Genomic DNA, 18,213 nt, shown 5'->3' with positions numbered 1-18,213 from the left:
AATGTATCATCTGTAAGGATTACAATGTGGCTATAGTTCCTGTATTTGCTACTTAAGATTGCCGGTTGTGTTGTCCTTGTGCTATGATTTTGTAATGGCTCATTTGGTGATTAATACAACAAGAACATGAACATATATTAAATTGCGGTTCTTCCTTAAAAAATGGAAGTGGTTTACTGCCTATACTTATACTATAACAAGAGTTATGTATGTAGAAAATAACATTGGACAGAACTATAGCATAAGATAGTATATTTGATTAATTGTTGAATGCTAACCAAATATTTTAATTGATTGACCAGTCGAATTCATTCATCTGATGGTTCAACTAAAGTCACTTTAGACCCCCGTTCAGGTTGTTTCACTTAGTTGATCTGTTGAATGCAATCATCTGATGGTTCAGCTGAAGTCATATCAGGCACCCGTTCAGGTTATTTCATTTAATTGATTTGTCGAATGCAGTCATCTGTTGGTTCAACTAAAGTCATTTTAGGTCCCCGTTCAGGTTATTTCACTTAGTTGATCGATCATATTATATTATTCGAAGCTTCAAACAAATAATTAGAAGGACAAAGTATTCAAGATTCGACTAAGTCAAAATTACCCACATTGGACAAGACTTTTCGAGAAATTAGATCTTAATCGTGAAAATCAGAAAACATCAAGATAAACTAAATAAACAAAACTTTGTTGTAAGCTTGAAGGGCTTCCTCGTACGATTTGTATGACTTGTACAAGCTTCCACTCACCCTGTTAGTCATAGATGCACAATCGGCCCATGTGCGGTATATACCGGGTGTCATACCACGAAATACAATATAAAGCTTTTTAGATTTAGGCATTTTTTATAAAAGAATAAAAGGTAGAGAAAGAAGAAGAAGATAATGGCACAAAGTTACTGAGTATGGCGTAAGTTTTTCCAAAATAAAAAACTAAGGTTGTAATATAAAAACTAGGATTGTACGCTTTGTTGTATCTACAGTAGAGGAAAAAAGTGGGAGGTATGTGTATATACAAAAGCGTATTATACGAAGAAGTAAAAGAATACACCATTAGAGAAGGAGAAGTGTGCTTCTGACTTATTTTTTCAATGCATTGAGAAAAAAAATGGTTTTAAAATGGAGAGAGAGGATAGAGACGGCGATAGTTAACGTCTGACGACGTTATAAACTTTTAAGTTAACATTGACTTTATAGTTAAGAATATAACCAAATAGAAATTATCAGCGCCCGTGTGAAATGATCTAAATGTCCTCGTTCGGCCCACAAGATTTCTGTCCAAAAATCAATTTCCTTTCTATGAAGATCCTATAAAAAAACAAATTGACATTTCACAGTCGAAATTTTGGCGCAAACTTAGCGTTGACCAATTAATGTCCGTCGGCGCGTAAGACGTCATTCATAACCAACATAAACCCTTTATATACACATGAATTAAATACATGTCATATTTAATTACAATTACGTGTTTACATATGCCTATATTTTTTTATTAATTAATATATCCAGCTATTGTTCTCAATCACTCCATTATACTCTCCATTTTCAGCCATTATTGACTCATATACTCACACAAAAAAAGAAAAGAAAAATAAAAACTCATTTCTTACATGCAAATTTCTCGGAGTTTGATCCGTTTTTTCCAGTCTATTTAGAGGCATGTTTTTTGTTTCTTGAATTCCAATTTATAATCATTATGGAATAAAAGTATTTGATGTCAAATTGCCAAGATAAATATTATCAATTCAGTTTCTTGTACACATCAATAAGAAGAAAAAAGAGAAGGCGATCTACAATCAAGGTTAATCATATTCCTATTTGAGTCTTTTAATTTTTTTTATTTTTTTTTCCTATTCTTCACTATGCTGAATTTTGGGGTATGGATAAGTAAGAATATAGTAGTAATTATGTGAAATGAATTAGCCTTGGTTTATGTTAGTTATACAATGATGATGGAATGATTGTTTTTTTGAATTCAATTTTATGGTGTGGACAATAGTTGTAATTTATTGTCTTTCATCATGGACCTTTTCTTGATTATGATGGTGGTAATAATTATGGTGTCTGCTGCTTTTTTTTTTTTAGCTTTGGATATTTTCCTTTTTTTTTTTTTTGACCATATGTCTACTTCATTTAGACTTTATGAAGTATACTATGTTTTCTTGATAGTAAAACACATATCCAATGTTGTCTTTTATTTTGTAAATCATATTTCACATGTGAACTTTTCTTTGCGGATTGTTTAGATAGATTTATATTTCCTTCTTCCACTGTTATAAATTCCGCTTTGGAAGATACCGAGCATATATGGGGTTGATTTCTCATATGGTCACTCAATTAGTAGTTATTATCTCAGAAAGTCACCTTTCTTCTTGATTCCAATTTCCTTCAACAAAGAAAGTGACTTTCTGAGATAATAACTATTAGTTAAGTGGCCATATAAGAAATCAACTCTCATGTAATTGTTATACTGTACTCAAGATTGAAGCTTTTTCCTGTTGCCTTTTTTCTTTTTTTGGGGGGTGGGGGGCCGGGGGGAACCAATCATGGAATTCAAATGATGTACAGTTAAAGTTGTGCATTTTAAATTTTTGGGTTCTATCCGAGGTTCAAATGCTGTCAATGGACCATTTATGCATTTCTTTTTGCCTTGTTGAGTAGTATTTGAGTCATGCTAGAAGGATGACGGGTGCCTAAAAATTGGTAATATGTTTCAAGATTGATGCTTGATTTATGTTTTTGTAGCATTTACTTTGTGCAGACAATATCAAGTGGTGCCGTATTTTTGAGAAATGCTTTCATAACTGAGTAGTCATTTGCATTTGTTTAGCTCCCATGTAAAAATGTTTAATTTGGAAAGCTAAAACAATTCTGGTCTGACTACAGAGTGCCTGGTTTAGTTCCTGTCTAGCTGAGGAGTTGTTGCAATAGATGGAGGGGAAGCAGCATTTGCAAAGCGTTATCGCCAAGCTTATGGGACTTGAAGAGCTTCCACCTAAGCTGCCTATCCCTAGTAATAAGAAAATAAGAGTGCTCTCAGAGAGCTATCTTCAGAAAACGGCTTCAATAGGTTTACGAGAAAAGAGCTCAGTTTTAGTTGGCCGTTCCAACACACAGAAGCAGCAAGAAGTTGTAAAGGTATTCGAAACTCACACCTATAGCCATGAAAAGTTAAGCCAAACTGCCGCCAAGGCCAAGAAGCAAAAGTATACCGATTCTTTTGTTAAGGAATCTGATGGTATTTCTGGAGATTTACTTTCTGATAGTGGTGACTTACCAAGATATCTTCGGCAGGCATATGGATTACCAACCAAGCGTTATTGTCAGGTTTCTAGATTGTGTTATGACCCAGTTCATTTAGCTGGTCCCAACAATGTAAGCGTCAGCAAAATAGCCAGTATGTCTACCAGAACTACTGTTGGAGATACTACGAGATCACTTCCAAATGGGCCAGTAGATGATGAGGAGGCAGAGGGAGAAGGTGTTGTTAATAGTGTGGAGCCTCTAGGAAATAGTTTTGGAGTTCCAAGGGCAATTGCACAGAAATCACCCCACTCTGTATGGGACCATAGTTGTAAACCTATAGCTAGAGCATTAAAGGTTAATGAGTCTTTTCTCAAGGCTGTGGCACTGAAGCTACCTTCCTCAAGAGGAGATGGTTCTCTTCATTCCTTTGCAAACAAAGAATCGAAGAAACAAATCACTGAAGGATGGAAACTGACGAGTGCTTGTCAAGAAATTGAAGTAGGTCACACTCTTGGAGAAATGCATGAGTTGGAAACAAGGCCACAATATATAGATAACAAACATAGCTTTCTGCGCATTAGGGGATCAGGGTCATGTAGTCGTTTGTGTATCAGTGGTCCAAAGTATGAGTGTAGTAGGAGTTCACCACTTGATTCTAGAGTAGCCTCTGGAAATCCTAAAGACAGGATCAGCATTGAAGGATCTAAATATGACTGGCATCTGAGGAAAAAAGAAATTGTTGATTCTAGCCCTTGGAAGCTAAAGCAGAAAGCCGGTTTAGAATGTAGAGACTTGAGTTCTGTGCTTGATCAGTCATCTGGTTCCATTAGTGCTTGCATAAGCTCAGCATACGGCCAGCCTGAAAAGGAGATTACGTTAGAGAAAGACAGTCTGTATAGAGGCAGCAAACCACACTGCTCAAATGCAAATGCAGGAAACATCACAAGTTCTTCCAGGATCACTGACGAGCTCCAATCTGAAAGTCATTCATATATAAAAGATGGCAATGCTTCTATCATTCCTGTTGGACAGGTCTGTATTTCCTCGTGCTACCATTTAAATGACTTATAATCTCCATGGTAGTTTAATTTCCTGTTAGTTTCTGTGAATTGATTCCCGCAGGCTTATTTCTATATTCAGAAACCTTTTTGTTATTTAACAAGTTACTTGCATTTCTTTATCTGTTGATATTTCACAACCAAATGATGTCTCTTCATCTGTTGATATTTTAGAACCAAAATGATGTCTTGTATTTTGATTCAAGAATTGCTTGTAGTGTCATACATATGAATTCGTAGGTTGTTGACTTATTCCAAAGAAAAGGTTCAGCACACATTTTCACATGCATTTAAAACCCAGGACTCTGTATTTTCAATTTGTACGAAATGCTGTGAGCTGAAGTACATTCCTTCCGACCTCAAGAAAGTTGGATCAAGTTGTAGTCATCTGCTTAGTATCTAACAGGTTGTTCTTCAGTTGATGACAATATAGGTAGGATTATAGGCAGATATGTGTTTGGAAATGGTGACCAATCTCCAGAAAGGAAAAGGACAAGGACCTTTTGGTTACTTCATCTGAAACTTTCTAGTGTTTGATTGAGTGTTGAATTGTTCTCCATATATTAAATGTAATAAAGTAGGGCAATTAAGGTAAGAAGCAGTTGACCAGCATATCCTTCTCAATACTAGACTCCTGCTATTTTCTTTTGAAGAAAGGATCATTAAAAGTTGAAAAATGAAGACAGGAATTAATACGTCCGTCTGAAAGAAAATATCATTGAAGTGTCAATTTGTCTGGAAAAACTAAGCCATACTTACAATTCTTCACAAGCTTGATGTCAGAAAAAGTTACTATTGTTTCATAGGCTGTATCCAATCATCTTATGAATAGTATCCCTATGACCTATGTTATTTTTTTTTTCTTTTTGCCTCAAACTTTAGGAGTAATAGGTTCTTATGTAATAAGAATTGAACCTTTTAACTACTTGGCCAAGCAAAAGAAGAACGAGATTCTTGTTATGTCTGGTGGAATTAATTAGTTAGTGACACTATGGTCTTGGTGAAGAAAGTCTGTTCTAGCTGGTTGACCTCCATATCGGGTTATGTTGAGTGGACCTTGACATGCCAAGGAACATACTTCAATTATTATTCTGCCATGCTTGATTCTGCACAAGAAAAAGAATACCTTGTCAACGAGTACTTTTCTCATGATACTTCAAATGATAATTGAACTGTGTCAGCAGATCATTTCTACATTAAATTTTCATATGAGATTGCTTGCATCTTTATATTTGAGCTCCAATTCATGTTGGACATCATGAGTGTAGGAACTTTTGCTTTCCTTTATTGGTTAAATTTATCTGCATATTAAAATGACTCACAAGCTTGTTTACATACCAAGTTAGGTTAACCTTGGGTCAGTTTTGTTCAGTGGCTCATGGTGCCCACATTTTATTAACATGGTTAGCTCCTCTGTGGTCCATCTGTAAAGTGACTCTATGTCACCAAGAGAACAAACAAACAAACAAAATGAACTTTGCCTAAAAAAGTGAGAAACTGTTAAGACTTGTTGGCTCTCTCTCTCTCTCTCTCTCTCATACTTGAAACTTAGCTTTGTGAAGAAGCAACTACAGTTGCAGTGTTAGTTCATATATATGTCATATTACTTAAGCTGACTTTTCTATTTCAACAGGAATCGTGGAATGAAGCACATGAAATAGGAGCACTTTCTGCCAAACACACTACGGTTGACCGAAAATCTCCTAAGAATCCTAGAGAAACCAATCAAGCTAGTCCAAATTCAGTTCTGGAGCCACCTTTCAAGGAGGAGAAGCTCTGTGCCTCTGAATTGAATGATAGACATGCTGATCTATGCTGTAAGAGAACGCGAGTCTGCTTTAGTATTTTTCCTTCGGTTTTTATCACATACTCATTTCTGGTTGTCCTAAATTTTTTTGGCAGATGTTGCAATGCAACTTGAGCTTCTTGATACCATCTCAGAAGAAACATATTCAGTGTCTCAAGGGATGATGTTTCTGAAAGAGCGTCTCTTGATCTATGTCGAGAGAATAAGAAGATATTGATAGACGTCAACACCGAAGAAAGTAGGGACTGTTCCTACCTTGTTGATGTCTTAGATGAGGTGAACTACAATATCTGGAATTCTTCTGAATGTCCTGTCAATAACTCGGTGTTTGACATGTTAGAGACGAAATACGGGAAGCAAAAGTCTTGGCCAAAATCAGATAGGAAGCTTCTGTTTGACTGTATAAATTCAGGGTTGAGTGGGATTCTGCATTCATTTATGGATATTTACACGATGGAAAAATCTTTGAAAAGAAGGTGTCATTTTAAGTTGCGGGGAAATGAAGTTGAGGAAGAGTTGTGGAAGTTGCTGGTGAGTCCAAAAAAGGAAGTTTGCAAGGCCTTGTCTGAGAAAGCACTTGGGAATGGGACAAGGTGGTTGAAAGTAGAGAAAGAAATGGGGACCTTATGTGCAGAGATAGAAAGCTTTTTGTTTGAGGAGCTAGCTGCAGAATTAGCTTATTATTGAGAATATATAAAATGGATTTTTCACCTACAAGTTGTGGCAGAAAATGTAGTGTTTTCATCAACAGTTTTGACATGAAAATATTAGTTGTGATGTATATATTAGTCTTGGTGACTTGAAAAGAAATGAGAGATTTGGCACTATTCTGATTTAAATTGTATAGTTTAATTACAAAGTACTGTGTTTTATAATAGAAATATACTAGAGGATAGTGCCGAAGTACAAGATTTGGTGAGGTGTCAATGATACGGTTCGGTTGTCATTATAAAAAACTTGTATCGTACTATTTTTTCAATGGCCTGGGTAACGAGTTGAGCCGACTCGGGTGTAACAATCCGTTTGGTCATTACAGCTAGTTTGACCCCGTTGACCCTTTCCCGAGCTATATCAGCGCATATTTGACCCGGAGGGACGGGTGGCACGATTTCCGAAGTCATCGGATGCGAAATAGGTTGGGTTTTGTGAAATTAGACTTAAAGTGAAAAGTGGTTGACCTGAAGTTGACTTTTGGATAAATGGACTTTTATCGTAAATCCTTCGATTCCGAGAGGTCTGGATGGTTATTTAGAATTTGTGTGTTTATTCGGTTTGGTTCCCAATGCACTCGGGTGCATTTTAGGACTTGGAGTGGAAAGTTAGTTTTGAGGTATCAAGGGTTGACTCGGTCAACGAGACCTCCGTTGGGAATTCCGAGGCCACGAGTGCGTTCGTAGCATATTTTTATGTATATCTGCATATTTGGTTTGTGTGTATAAGACCTCCGGTGATAATCAGATTTCGGAATGAGTTTGTGAAACTTGAATTATTTTCTGGTTTTTGGTGTACCGCAATAGCGGCATCGCTATAGCGGTGGCCTCGCCGCAAAAGCGGCTAAGTACATTTTCTGGGTAACCGCTGTAGCGGTGGAGTGCGCGCTAAAGAGGGATCGTTATAGCGGTCCCGTGATCACAGAAGCGGTTGACAGGCAGTTTCTTCATTTAATGGCTTAATAAAACCCCAACCCTTATGTCATTATTCTAGAAATTAAGGGTTTTGGGGCAGATTCTTCATCAAGGTGATTCTCTTGGTCTTAGATTCCACAAGTTATTATTCCTAATCATGATCTAATACTAGAAATCTATAGAATCAAGGAGGGATTAAATGGGTTTTCATGAAAGTTTCTTAAAAAGGGTTTAGACTTCCTAAGTTGATTATGTTGATAAAATTGGCTAAGATAATCATAGAATCTAATATATCTTATGTTGTTGAGCTTATATCTACCATTGTTAGAGATTAATTCTTGAATTGAAAAGCTAGGGTTTATACCCAAATTGGGGGTTTTGCCTTGAATCCGAATTTGAGTAATCCATGAGTTCTTCTAGCTTATAATTGATGGGAATTGTCACCTAGAACATTAATTTCATGTTGAGACCTATAGATTCCTAATTTCATCTCTTTAGTTCATAAATCTCATTTCATAGGTTGGGATTTGGGTCTTGAATAGTAGTAAGGTTGAATGATGTTTCTTCTTGATTCTAATTTCATGATTCGGATATGATTAGACTTCCATTATCTCGAGGCTCAAAGGAAGGGCAAGACTAAGGTTTGGCTATTGGAGACTTGCTGTTCGGCTTTCAGTTAGGTTATGTTTTACCTAATGGTGAGACTTCGATTAGCGAAACGTATGTTTAGATTATATTGTCGGAAAATGCATGTAAACCTTCGGGTATGAAGTTGGGTTGGATATGGCCTTAGGTTGAGCCTTGTTGTGTGAGTTGGGGGCTAGCCACCCCATTGCGTTGTTGACTTATCTTGTTCTATTTACTTATTGGCTCGTTGCCACGTTGAGATATCGGATATTGGTGATTAATGATATATCATGGCTATGATATTGAGGTACTTTACTTGATTGATATTGAGATGAGAATTGTGATTCCATTGTGGCTTATTGTGTAGCTTTATTATTGATATTAAGATGAGTTTGTGATTCCATTGTGGCTTATTGTGTAGCCTTATTATTGCTATTGAGATGAGAATTGTGATTCCATTGTGGCTTATTGTGTAGCCTTATGATTGATATTACTTGTGTGTCATGTGTGGTACTGTTTGGGATTGAATTGGTTGTTGATATTACATTGCATCGTATTCATACTCATTTCCATGATACATTGATATTGCATGGTTATGTTACTGATGATGATAAGTGAGAGAGTGCAGCCTCCGAGGTCTTTGTCGGAGAGCGTAAAAGAGAGATGAGAGTCCATGATCCAAGGTCATTTACCGGAGCGGACTGAGTGTACGCTGCTCGAGGTTTCTTGCTGGGAACGAATGAATGTACGATGCCTGAGGTTTCTTGCCGGGATCGAGAGAGTGCTCGTGATCCGAGGTCATTTTTCGGAGCGAGTGGTACATGGACTTCACGGGTCCCCCATGGGTTGTGCTGCCGAGATGTGATGTTCCATCGGAGTACATGTGTACGGTGCATATGCATTGCATTCATCATACATACATCAGTGCATTGCATTGTACCTTTTGGTTTCCTGTGATGACTTGTTGTGATATGATCGTGATGTATTGGTTCAGATTGGTTATATTGAGACTTGACACAGTTGGGTTTAGATGCTATAACATAGGTGATGACTTGTTGTGATATGATCGTGATGTACTGGTTCGGATTGGTTATACTGAGACTTGGCACTGTTGGGTTTAGATGCTATAACATAGGTGATGACTTGTACCATGGATATGGATTCGTGTTGACTTGTACTTGTTGGTTCCCGTGTTTATCTTGCTTTGTTGTCTTTATATACGTTAGTTAGTCTTAATCGGCCTATGATACCTACCAGTACTTGTTGTTTGTACTGACCTGCACTTGCTGCATTCTTTTATGAATGCAGAGTACCAGGTTGGATCTACTTCTACTCCTCGTGGCTGATATCTTTCGGATTGCTGATTCGAGTCTCTTCAGGGTGAGCATGAGGACGTTCGCTGCCCGAAGACTCTTCCTTTTATCATGTCTTGCCTTCCATTCTAAGACATGATTTTGAGACTATTGATGTATTATTATTCAAACTTGTAGTATTTAGTTAGACTAGTTTCTCGCCACGTGCGTTGCACGTGTATGCCGAATCATGTAATGTATGATTTTGTAAGATAATATTATTATTAAATAAAATTTTGAATAAAAAATTATGAATAAAATAATAAAGACTGTATTATAGGATAGAGATCACCAGAGATCAAGCAAGGATATTTTGTTATGCAGCACATAGCAAAGTTAGAATGCTATCCGCATTTATAGTGTTCTATCACCATACATCATCAATGTTACGTTCACTAATAGATGTTATATCGTGAAAAAAATTTCAAAGAAGTTTCAAAATGACAAAATATCAGGCACTCAGAAAATGTACATCTATAACAACTATATACATAATGTAAAATTGCTGAAAACCCCAGTAAAACCTCTTTGAACCTCATCTTATTCTGATCGGTGTAACGTTTCTCTATTTGATATAAGAAATAAGAATGAGATTAGAAAGTAAGATATCAAATTAACTAATTTCACTTTGATCAATCACTTGAAAAATTAAATAAGAAATAAGAATGAGATTAGAAAGTAGGATACCAAATTAACTATTTTCGCTTTGATCAATCACCTAAAAAAGTAAATTCAACAATGTTAGCAAAATACAAAATATCCGACAACATGAACACAACTAACTTTTTAGGTTCCCTTGTACTGCTCATGTTGTTTAAATCTGACCAAGTATATATTAAATCACACAATTAACAATCATAATAATAGTTATTTTAGTTCATGGGAGAATATCTAATCTCTAATTTATTATTTTAGACAAATATAAGATGATCTCTAATAAACATTTCGCCCAAAATGAGTCATCTCCCACTTGCTTTAAGAGTCATATCCCACTTTTTAATCAGATGAATTTTCAGCGATAATATATTTGACGAAATTGACATGTAATTTCACTTTTATTTACCTTGCATAAATTTTCATATTTGTAGAAAGTTGTTGTATTCCTTCTTGGCTTTGTTTTCCAACTCATTTTCTGATATGATTATTTTAATTGATTTCTAAATCTACTTCTACAAGTTGTAATTGAACTGTTAGTCTGTAAAAGTGTTATAATTTGGAGAAGATTAGAATTAAATTGAGATTGAATTTTTTCGCTCATCGTTTTCTCTGTTGTCTTTTGATTTTCTGCCTCCGTAGTCATGGACAAGGCATAAATTTGCTCTCGGATATGTTCTCTACATAATTCGATTCGATATATATATTAAGTTTACTCGCAATGAAGCCAAAAAATAAATTATAAAATTGGTGACTGTAGTTTTTATTGGTGTTGTTTAATAAGAGATATTTGAGTTACACATATGATCACAGATCACCTTATGACATAATTTAAAAATCACGGTAGTTAGTTATATATTTAACATTTATTATGTGCAACAATAGATTGGATTTTCTACTGTTTATGTAACTCATTTATAAAAGTAAATCTATGGCAGCATTATGACTCTTAAAGCAAGTGGGAGATAACTCATTTTGGGCGAAATGTTTATTAGAGATCATCTTATATTTGTCTAAAATAATAAATTAGAGATTAGACATTCTCCCATGAACTAAAATAGCTATTATTATGATTGTTAATTGTGTGATTTAATATATACTTGGTCAGCTTTAAACAACATGAGCAGTACAAGGGAACCTGAAAAGTTAGTTGTGTTCATGTTTTGCGATATTCTGTATTTTGCTAACATTGTTGAATTTATTTTTTTACGTGATTGATCAAAGTGAAAATAGTTAATTTGGTATCGTCCTTTCTAATCTCATTCTTATTTAATTTTTTTAGGTGATTGATCAAAGTGAAATTAGTTAATTTGATAACTTACTTTCTAATCTCATTCTTATTTCTTATATCAAATAGAGAAACGTTACACCGATCAGAATAAGATGAGATTCAAAAATGTTTTAGGGGTTTTCAGCAATTTTACATTCTGTATATAGTTGTTATAGATGTACATTTTCTGAGTGCCTGATATTTTGTCATTTTGAAACTTCTTTGAAATTTTTTCACGATATAACATCTATTAGTGAACGTAATATTGATGATGTATGCTTAGAAAATGAGTTGGAAAACAAAGCCACGAAGGAATACAACAGCTTTCTACAAATATGAAAATTTATGCAAGGTAAATAAAATTGAAATTACATGTCAATTTCATCAGAGCTATTATCGCTGAAAATTCATCTGATTAAAAAGTGGGATAGAATACTAACGTCACAAAAAAAGTTGACTATTAAGTAGAAGAGGGTAAAATTGTTCAAAGAAATCATGAACGAAAATAATTATACCTTTGTTTTTTCATTAACGCATATATATATAGAGCCAAACAAATGTGAGTTGACCTAAATTGATATCTCATAGGATAATAGTCTCAAATAGGAACCGGTGGCTACTATTAGCAACAAAGCAGCGTGTCTATTCGTAGACTTTTCTTAATTAATAAATAATATACTTAAGTAAATTAAAAAGGTATATTCATTAAATAGGATTTTCGTTAAATCAAAAGGGTATTTAAGTAATTTAATTTTTTAGTTTGAGAGTTCATGCTTTTAATATAGTATATATAGATATATATGCTCTTGTATGACCAGACCAAATATTGGGGTGGATTTCATTTACTTCCGCACTTATTTATATTATGAAGTGAGACTTACGTTATTTTACTTCTTCAACTATTTTCTATTATTTGTGAATGTTGAGTTAAGGATTCGCCTATAGAGGTGGGAAAGGTAGGTGCCCGCACGACTTAGTAAAATTGGGTGGTGACATCGGACTTGGCTCGACTTGCATGTATTTAGCTTAGCGTGACTCGGTTAAAGCTCGGCTTAGTCAAGCTCTGGCTTGGTTGAGTTCTGTTGATTCGCTTTAAAATTGAAGTTCACCAAGCTTAAATAAGTTGGCTCTATGTCAATTTAATTGTTGATAATGTCACGACCCAACTCCGTAGGCCGCGACACGTGCCCTAGTTGGACACTCATACGTACCTTAACCTAAAATTAGCAAAATATTACAAATGAGCAGAAATAATAATTTAACAAGGACAAGTGGGCGTGCCGCACGGGCCGATAAGGCCGTCACAAAACATAGATAAACTCTAAACGTACGCACATCTCACGAAACATATACGGAACCCACACCACATGTCTACGTACCCTACGTAACAAAAACATAATCATATGACGGGACAGGCCCCGTCGTACCCCGAACGAATAGGTACAAATGCAACAGATAATTTTATACCAAAATACGGGCCCCGGACAAGGAGCACTTCAAATGGGCCGAGCAAACAACCTAGGCGGGCGAATCGGCCAAATCAAATGTCCGTACCGCGCGGCACGAAACGCAGCCCCCGAGAAAGGGGGTCAAGACGGAAAATGTACCGAATATGTAAAGCAGAGACCGTAATAAATAAAACTAAAATCGAACGAGAATATACGGAAACGAATGAGATGCATAGGTAATCAAAATGCATATCGAAATCATAAGTAATGCATGCAAAAACATATGCCAAAGCCGGCCCCGCTAGGGACTCGGTGAACGAACATAGCGCCCCCCTTCTCCGCGCCAAAACACATCATACTTCGTAGTAGGGAATATCTCCGAAACAAATCATAACATACCCAAGTGGCCACATCACATCACATAATCGATATCAAAATATATGTACATGGCACATCATACTCCGGACCCATGTACATGTCATACCTCGCCCCCTCACACCGAGGCGCGGCGAACAATGCAGAGAAACGCTTGAGAACATATCCCGGCCCGGCTCGGTGAAGGAAGAGATTCGAGGCATCCACGAGTGGAGTAGTGAGAAACTAATGCAATAAAAATAACATATATATTTCCAGAGACTCAATGAGGCATATCAGATAACAAATCAAACCAATGGAATCGGACTGAGTCATAGTACGTACCTTTTGGACATCACTATTGATTATGTCGGACGTAACATTCGGAGTCGAAGTACATATCAAAGCATTTCATAGGGCTTGATGGAATATTTAAAATGATTTTTGTTTAGTAGTCAAAACATTCCTTGAAAGCCGCTCGAAGACAAATCGTAAATACAAAAGGGGAAAATCGGAAATAGTGGGTCCACCTCGGTCAGTTGAGGTGGCGGACGGAAATCATAAACATTTGGCTCTGTGAAGTTGTCTATAAAGGTTTCAAAGCGATTCAAAATCATTTGCGAAAGATACGAAGGTTTAGGCACTCTTATATTCAAAAGCAAGCATTATGGTTCATTTGCGCTGAATGAATAGTACTTAAAATCAAACTCGAATTTCTAGGAGCGGAATTATCCCCGAGGGTCCGTTCTCGGCCTAATAGGTCTAGGACGTGCCAAATAAAGAATAGGTAAGCTTTACATACCTTACGGATGACTTGCGCTCGCTTAAACTCAAATCCCGTTTCGTCGAATTTCGCAAATGGTCACCTTTACCCGTTACTATTCATGAGGCTTGAAAATTCCAACTTTGGTTTAGTATTTGCCCGCCGAAATTTCAAGAAGATCTCCCCTATAAATATGACACCCCGAGAATTAAACTCGGCTCAAAACAATCAACAACAACCCAACAACAACATCAACAATCATAACAAAACACAATATAATACAACTAGCCCACTTTCCAACATAATACAATAACTTCCATTCCGACTTCACATGTCCAAATCAATACCATCATATTCACATTCATTACTAACTAAAATCGTTACAATGCCATTCGGAAGCTCTTCATATCATTTCTACAACATATACTCAAGCTATGCAAAATATACAACTTTTCACCAAAGTCATAATTTATCCAAATCTTCTAATCTTTAACTTACATATTCATAACATATTTCCATCTTCCAAATTTATCAACAATCATCATAATTCACACCTTAACAACTTAATTATCATAAGGTCATAAAATCATACTTAAAACAACATAAGCTTCACATTCCATTTCAATGCAAACTTACGTCATTTTTCCTTCATTTACATTACAAGATTCACAACAATACAACCAACATATTAAACAAACTTAATTCCATTACTATTCCATTGCCCTACACCACACGGCCAAGATGCAAAATTCAACTCCATCCCATTTTATTCAACTTTCATTTCTAATACAAACTCCACAATAACCACAACTAAAATACAACACAAAATTCAACATAACCTCCACACACACCATAGCATACACACGGCTACATGGACACACGCATACACCATACCCACTTCCATATTTTCATTATTTCCACTCATTCCTACATTCCACAACACTAATAAACCTTCACAACATAAATAAAAAGGATGAATTCTTACCTTTTTCTTCCAACTTCTTCACTTGTCCAAAGTGTTGAATCGATAAAACCAACGACTTATCTTCCGAAGTAATTGCACCACGTTGTGAGGGACCTTGAATTAGTATAAATATAACAAGAAAATAATTTTTAGAAGAAGATTTTATGGAGTCAAGATTCCATGGTCATGGCCGAATGCCATGCTCTCTTCACTCTTCATCTTTGAATTTTTTTTTTTCTCTTCTAACTTTCTTGAAATTTCTTGAATTTAGCTCCCTTTTATTAATTAACCAAGCACATGGCTTGTCACATGACATAATTATGGGTTGGGCCAAGCCTTACATGGCCGGCCACCCTCCCATTTTTTTGGGCCTCTTTTTTTTTTTTTTTTTTTCCATTTCCAAGCCCAATTACTTAGCCCATATTTTTGATAATTCATGAAACCATTTTCCGGCATTCCAATTTCGCCCTTAGTCTTTTCCAATATTTCCACGTCAATGTTTCCTTAACTTCACATGCACACCAAGTAGAATCCAATTAGATCCTTAATTCCTACCATTCCAAATCATTTCCAATTTTTCCGAATACGTACAAAATGCGAGGTGTAACATCCTCCCCCCCTTTAGAACATTCGTCCTCGAATGTTCAACTGACCTTACGGGGTCTTATACTACTTCGGGGGGTGTCTATCTTCCCAACACATATCTGAGCTTGATCAAAACACTTATAAGGGCCTTCACTTTCCAACTCTTCCCATCATTCTTCGATATCCCTTTACTAGAGCCGTTCGGGGTCTTAAATCATATATACGGCGAACCGAATCTTCGTCAGGATCAGAAGACCAAACGGGCGTCGGACGGAATCATATCCGGAATCGGAAGGAATCATAATCTGACATTATCTTAGGCAGACTCAAAATCGAAGCCAGACGTACAGGAGCATGTCGAATAAGCAGAATCAGACATATCGAACTATATTGGATAATCGTGGTCAAGCTTTGGCGTACAAGCACATTTACGGACAGCATTCGTAGCTCAAGGGGCGTACCGACGACGAACGATCCGTAATCGTGCGTACATACGGCATATTCATGATCGGAGTCAATGTACAGAGATGTATCAAACCGATTCGCAGTCAGAGTCAGAAGTATAGAGGTATAGCGGATAGAAGCATAACTAGATTCAGAAGTACCGGGGTATACTAGACAGAGTTTCATCGAAGTCAGAGGCGCAAAAATATGGCATACGGAATCGCGTTCAGGGTCAGGCTACTTTCACTACTACCTTAGGGACCTACGAAAATTTTCCTTGTCGCGTTTTTACTTCTTGCTTGATTATAGACTTGCCTTTCTCACTCCTACCCACTGATTTCCTACCTTGCCTGTCGGCTCCCTCGAAGGCCTCACTTAGTCATAGTTCTTATCCTTAATTCCTTCCGATACTTCAATTTCCTTACTCTCAATATCTTTACTCAAATGCTTTTCCAAATATCGTCATGCTAGAACTCTTCCAATCACTATTTGTATCGCAATCGTGGTCACCCAAATCCGTAACATTTGTTTCTCATCTTTCACTTCATCCCTATATTCCGTGTCGTAATACCTTCCGTTAGTTGCAACATTTTTTGTCGTTAGTACTCGCCTTTCGACCAACGTAATCACCAGGGGAAAGTCATACGCATACATATATATGCACTCATCACCATTCTACTTACAAACATTTCTAATCGCCTTTCGAACTTACCCTAATTCCCGAGCGATATTGCGCTTTCTTCTTTTTCCCCATTTAATCTGCTCCAGTCTGCGCGACTTCTATAAGAGTGCGTACCGCTTCACATACTTCCTTTTCCTTTAGGTTACCCCAAATTTCCATTTATTTCCTGTATCCTTCCCACTGTTATCTTACTTCTACATTCATACTTGTCGCAACTTTTTTTTTTTTTTCCGCCCATATTCTTGTCGCAACCCTACTATCATTTCCTTAAACTGAAGCTTGTCACAATTCATCCCGTGTACTGTAGTTATTCTTAGGTCTATCTAACTTCTCATTTATCCCCTTAAATTCCAAGTTTGCAAAATTTTTCAATTACTTCCCAGGGGGGTCACCCATCCTAAAATTGCTCCTCCCCTGAGCACGCTTAACTTCGCAACTTCGACGGATCTAGTCCCTTAATGTCGGTATAATCACGTCCATTTCCACACACGACCTTTATTACATAATACGAGGCTAATCGAGGCCTTACGGATCTCAAGGCATATTCACAACACGTCCTTTCTTGTACAATTACTATTTTACCCTTCTTAAGCTTCGTAGTCACCTTTGCAAATTCTTATTACTCGAAATCGTACGCCGCAAATACCCATAATACCGTACAAAATATACACTTTCGTATCCCACTCTAACCATTCAGGACCTTCTGTTTCGTGTAACGGAACAAATATATTCGAACTTACCCGTGTGACCTTTCCCGTCACCACTTACCATTTTTCGCCGTATGCAAAGCTCACGTAAGGAATTTTATTTCTTATGACTTGGCTCTATCGCACGATCTAAGACGAAAAGAAGGTCAACAATTCCTAAATGCCTCGTAGCCTCCGTTTATAAATGGCGCGCTTCACACCATAAACGGGACTCTACTAGACACGGTCCGTAGACATTCCGAGGACCTAACCGCTCGATACCACTTTTGTCACGACCCAACTCCGTAGGACCGCGACACGTGCCCTAGTTGGACACTCATACGTACCTTACCCTAAAATTAGCAAAATATTACAAATTGTAAACAAAAATAATAATTTAACAAGGACAAGCGGGCGTGCCGCACGAAGGCCGATAAGGACCGTCACAAAACATAGATAAACTCTAAACGTACGCACATCTCACGAAACATACACAACCCACATTTATGTCCACGTACCTCTACAGAACAAAACATAATCATATGACGGGACGTGGCCCCGTCGTACCCGTAATGAATATGTACAAATGCAAGCAGAAATTTTATACCAAAATACGGCCCCGACAAAGGAGCACTTCAACCACCGAGCA

At 36.8% G+C, this 18,213-nt stretch overlaps 1 protein-coding gene across 1 annotated transcript; it reads left to right on the top strand.

Moving 5' to 3' along the window:
• The first annotated feature begins 1,442 nt into the window (after nucleotides 1–1,442).
• On the top strand, nucleotides 1,443–6,943 carry LOC132043829 (uncharacterized). The gene is made up of 4 exons (XM_059434295.1): nucleotides 1,443–1,800; nucleotides 2,886–4,277; nucleotides 5,937–6,120; nucleotides 6,206–6,943. Exons 2-4 carry the CDS (start codon nucleotides 2,931–2,933, stop codon nucleotides 6,325–6,327), a joined length of 1,653 nt encoding a protein of 550 aa, XP_059290278.1. The 5' UTR covers nucleotides 1,443–1,800; nucleotides 2,886–2,930; the 3' UTR covers nucleotides 6,328–6,943.
• The last annotated feature ends 11,270 nt before the right edge of the window (nucleotides 6,944–18,213 follow it).

Source organism: Lycium ferocissimum, unplaced genomic scaffold (assembly GCF_029784015.1).
Source record: "Lycium ferocissimum isolate CSIRO_LF1 unplaced genomic scaffold, AGI_CSIRO_Lferr_CH_V1 ctg2886, whole genome shotgun sequence".
NCBI lineage: Eukaryota > Viridiplantae > Streptophyta > Magnoliopsida > Solanales > Solanaceae > Lycium > Lycium ferocissimum.
This window is presented reverse-complemented; position numbering and strand designations above follow the sequence as displayed.

Coding starts and splice junctions, on each gene's coding strand:
- LOC132043829 (XM_059434295.1), top strand. CDS start 2,931: ATGGAGGGGAAGCAGCATTTGCAAAGCGTTATCGCCAAGCTTATGGGA. Junction 4,278..5,936: donor CTATCATTCCTGTTGGACAG/GTCTGTATTTCC, acceptor CTATTTCAACAG/GAATCGTGGAATGAAGCACA. Junction 6,121..6,205: donor TAGACATGCTGATCTATGCT/GTAAGAGAACGC, acceptor TTTTTTTGGCAG/ATGTTGCAATGCAACTTGAG.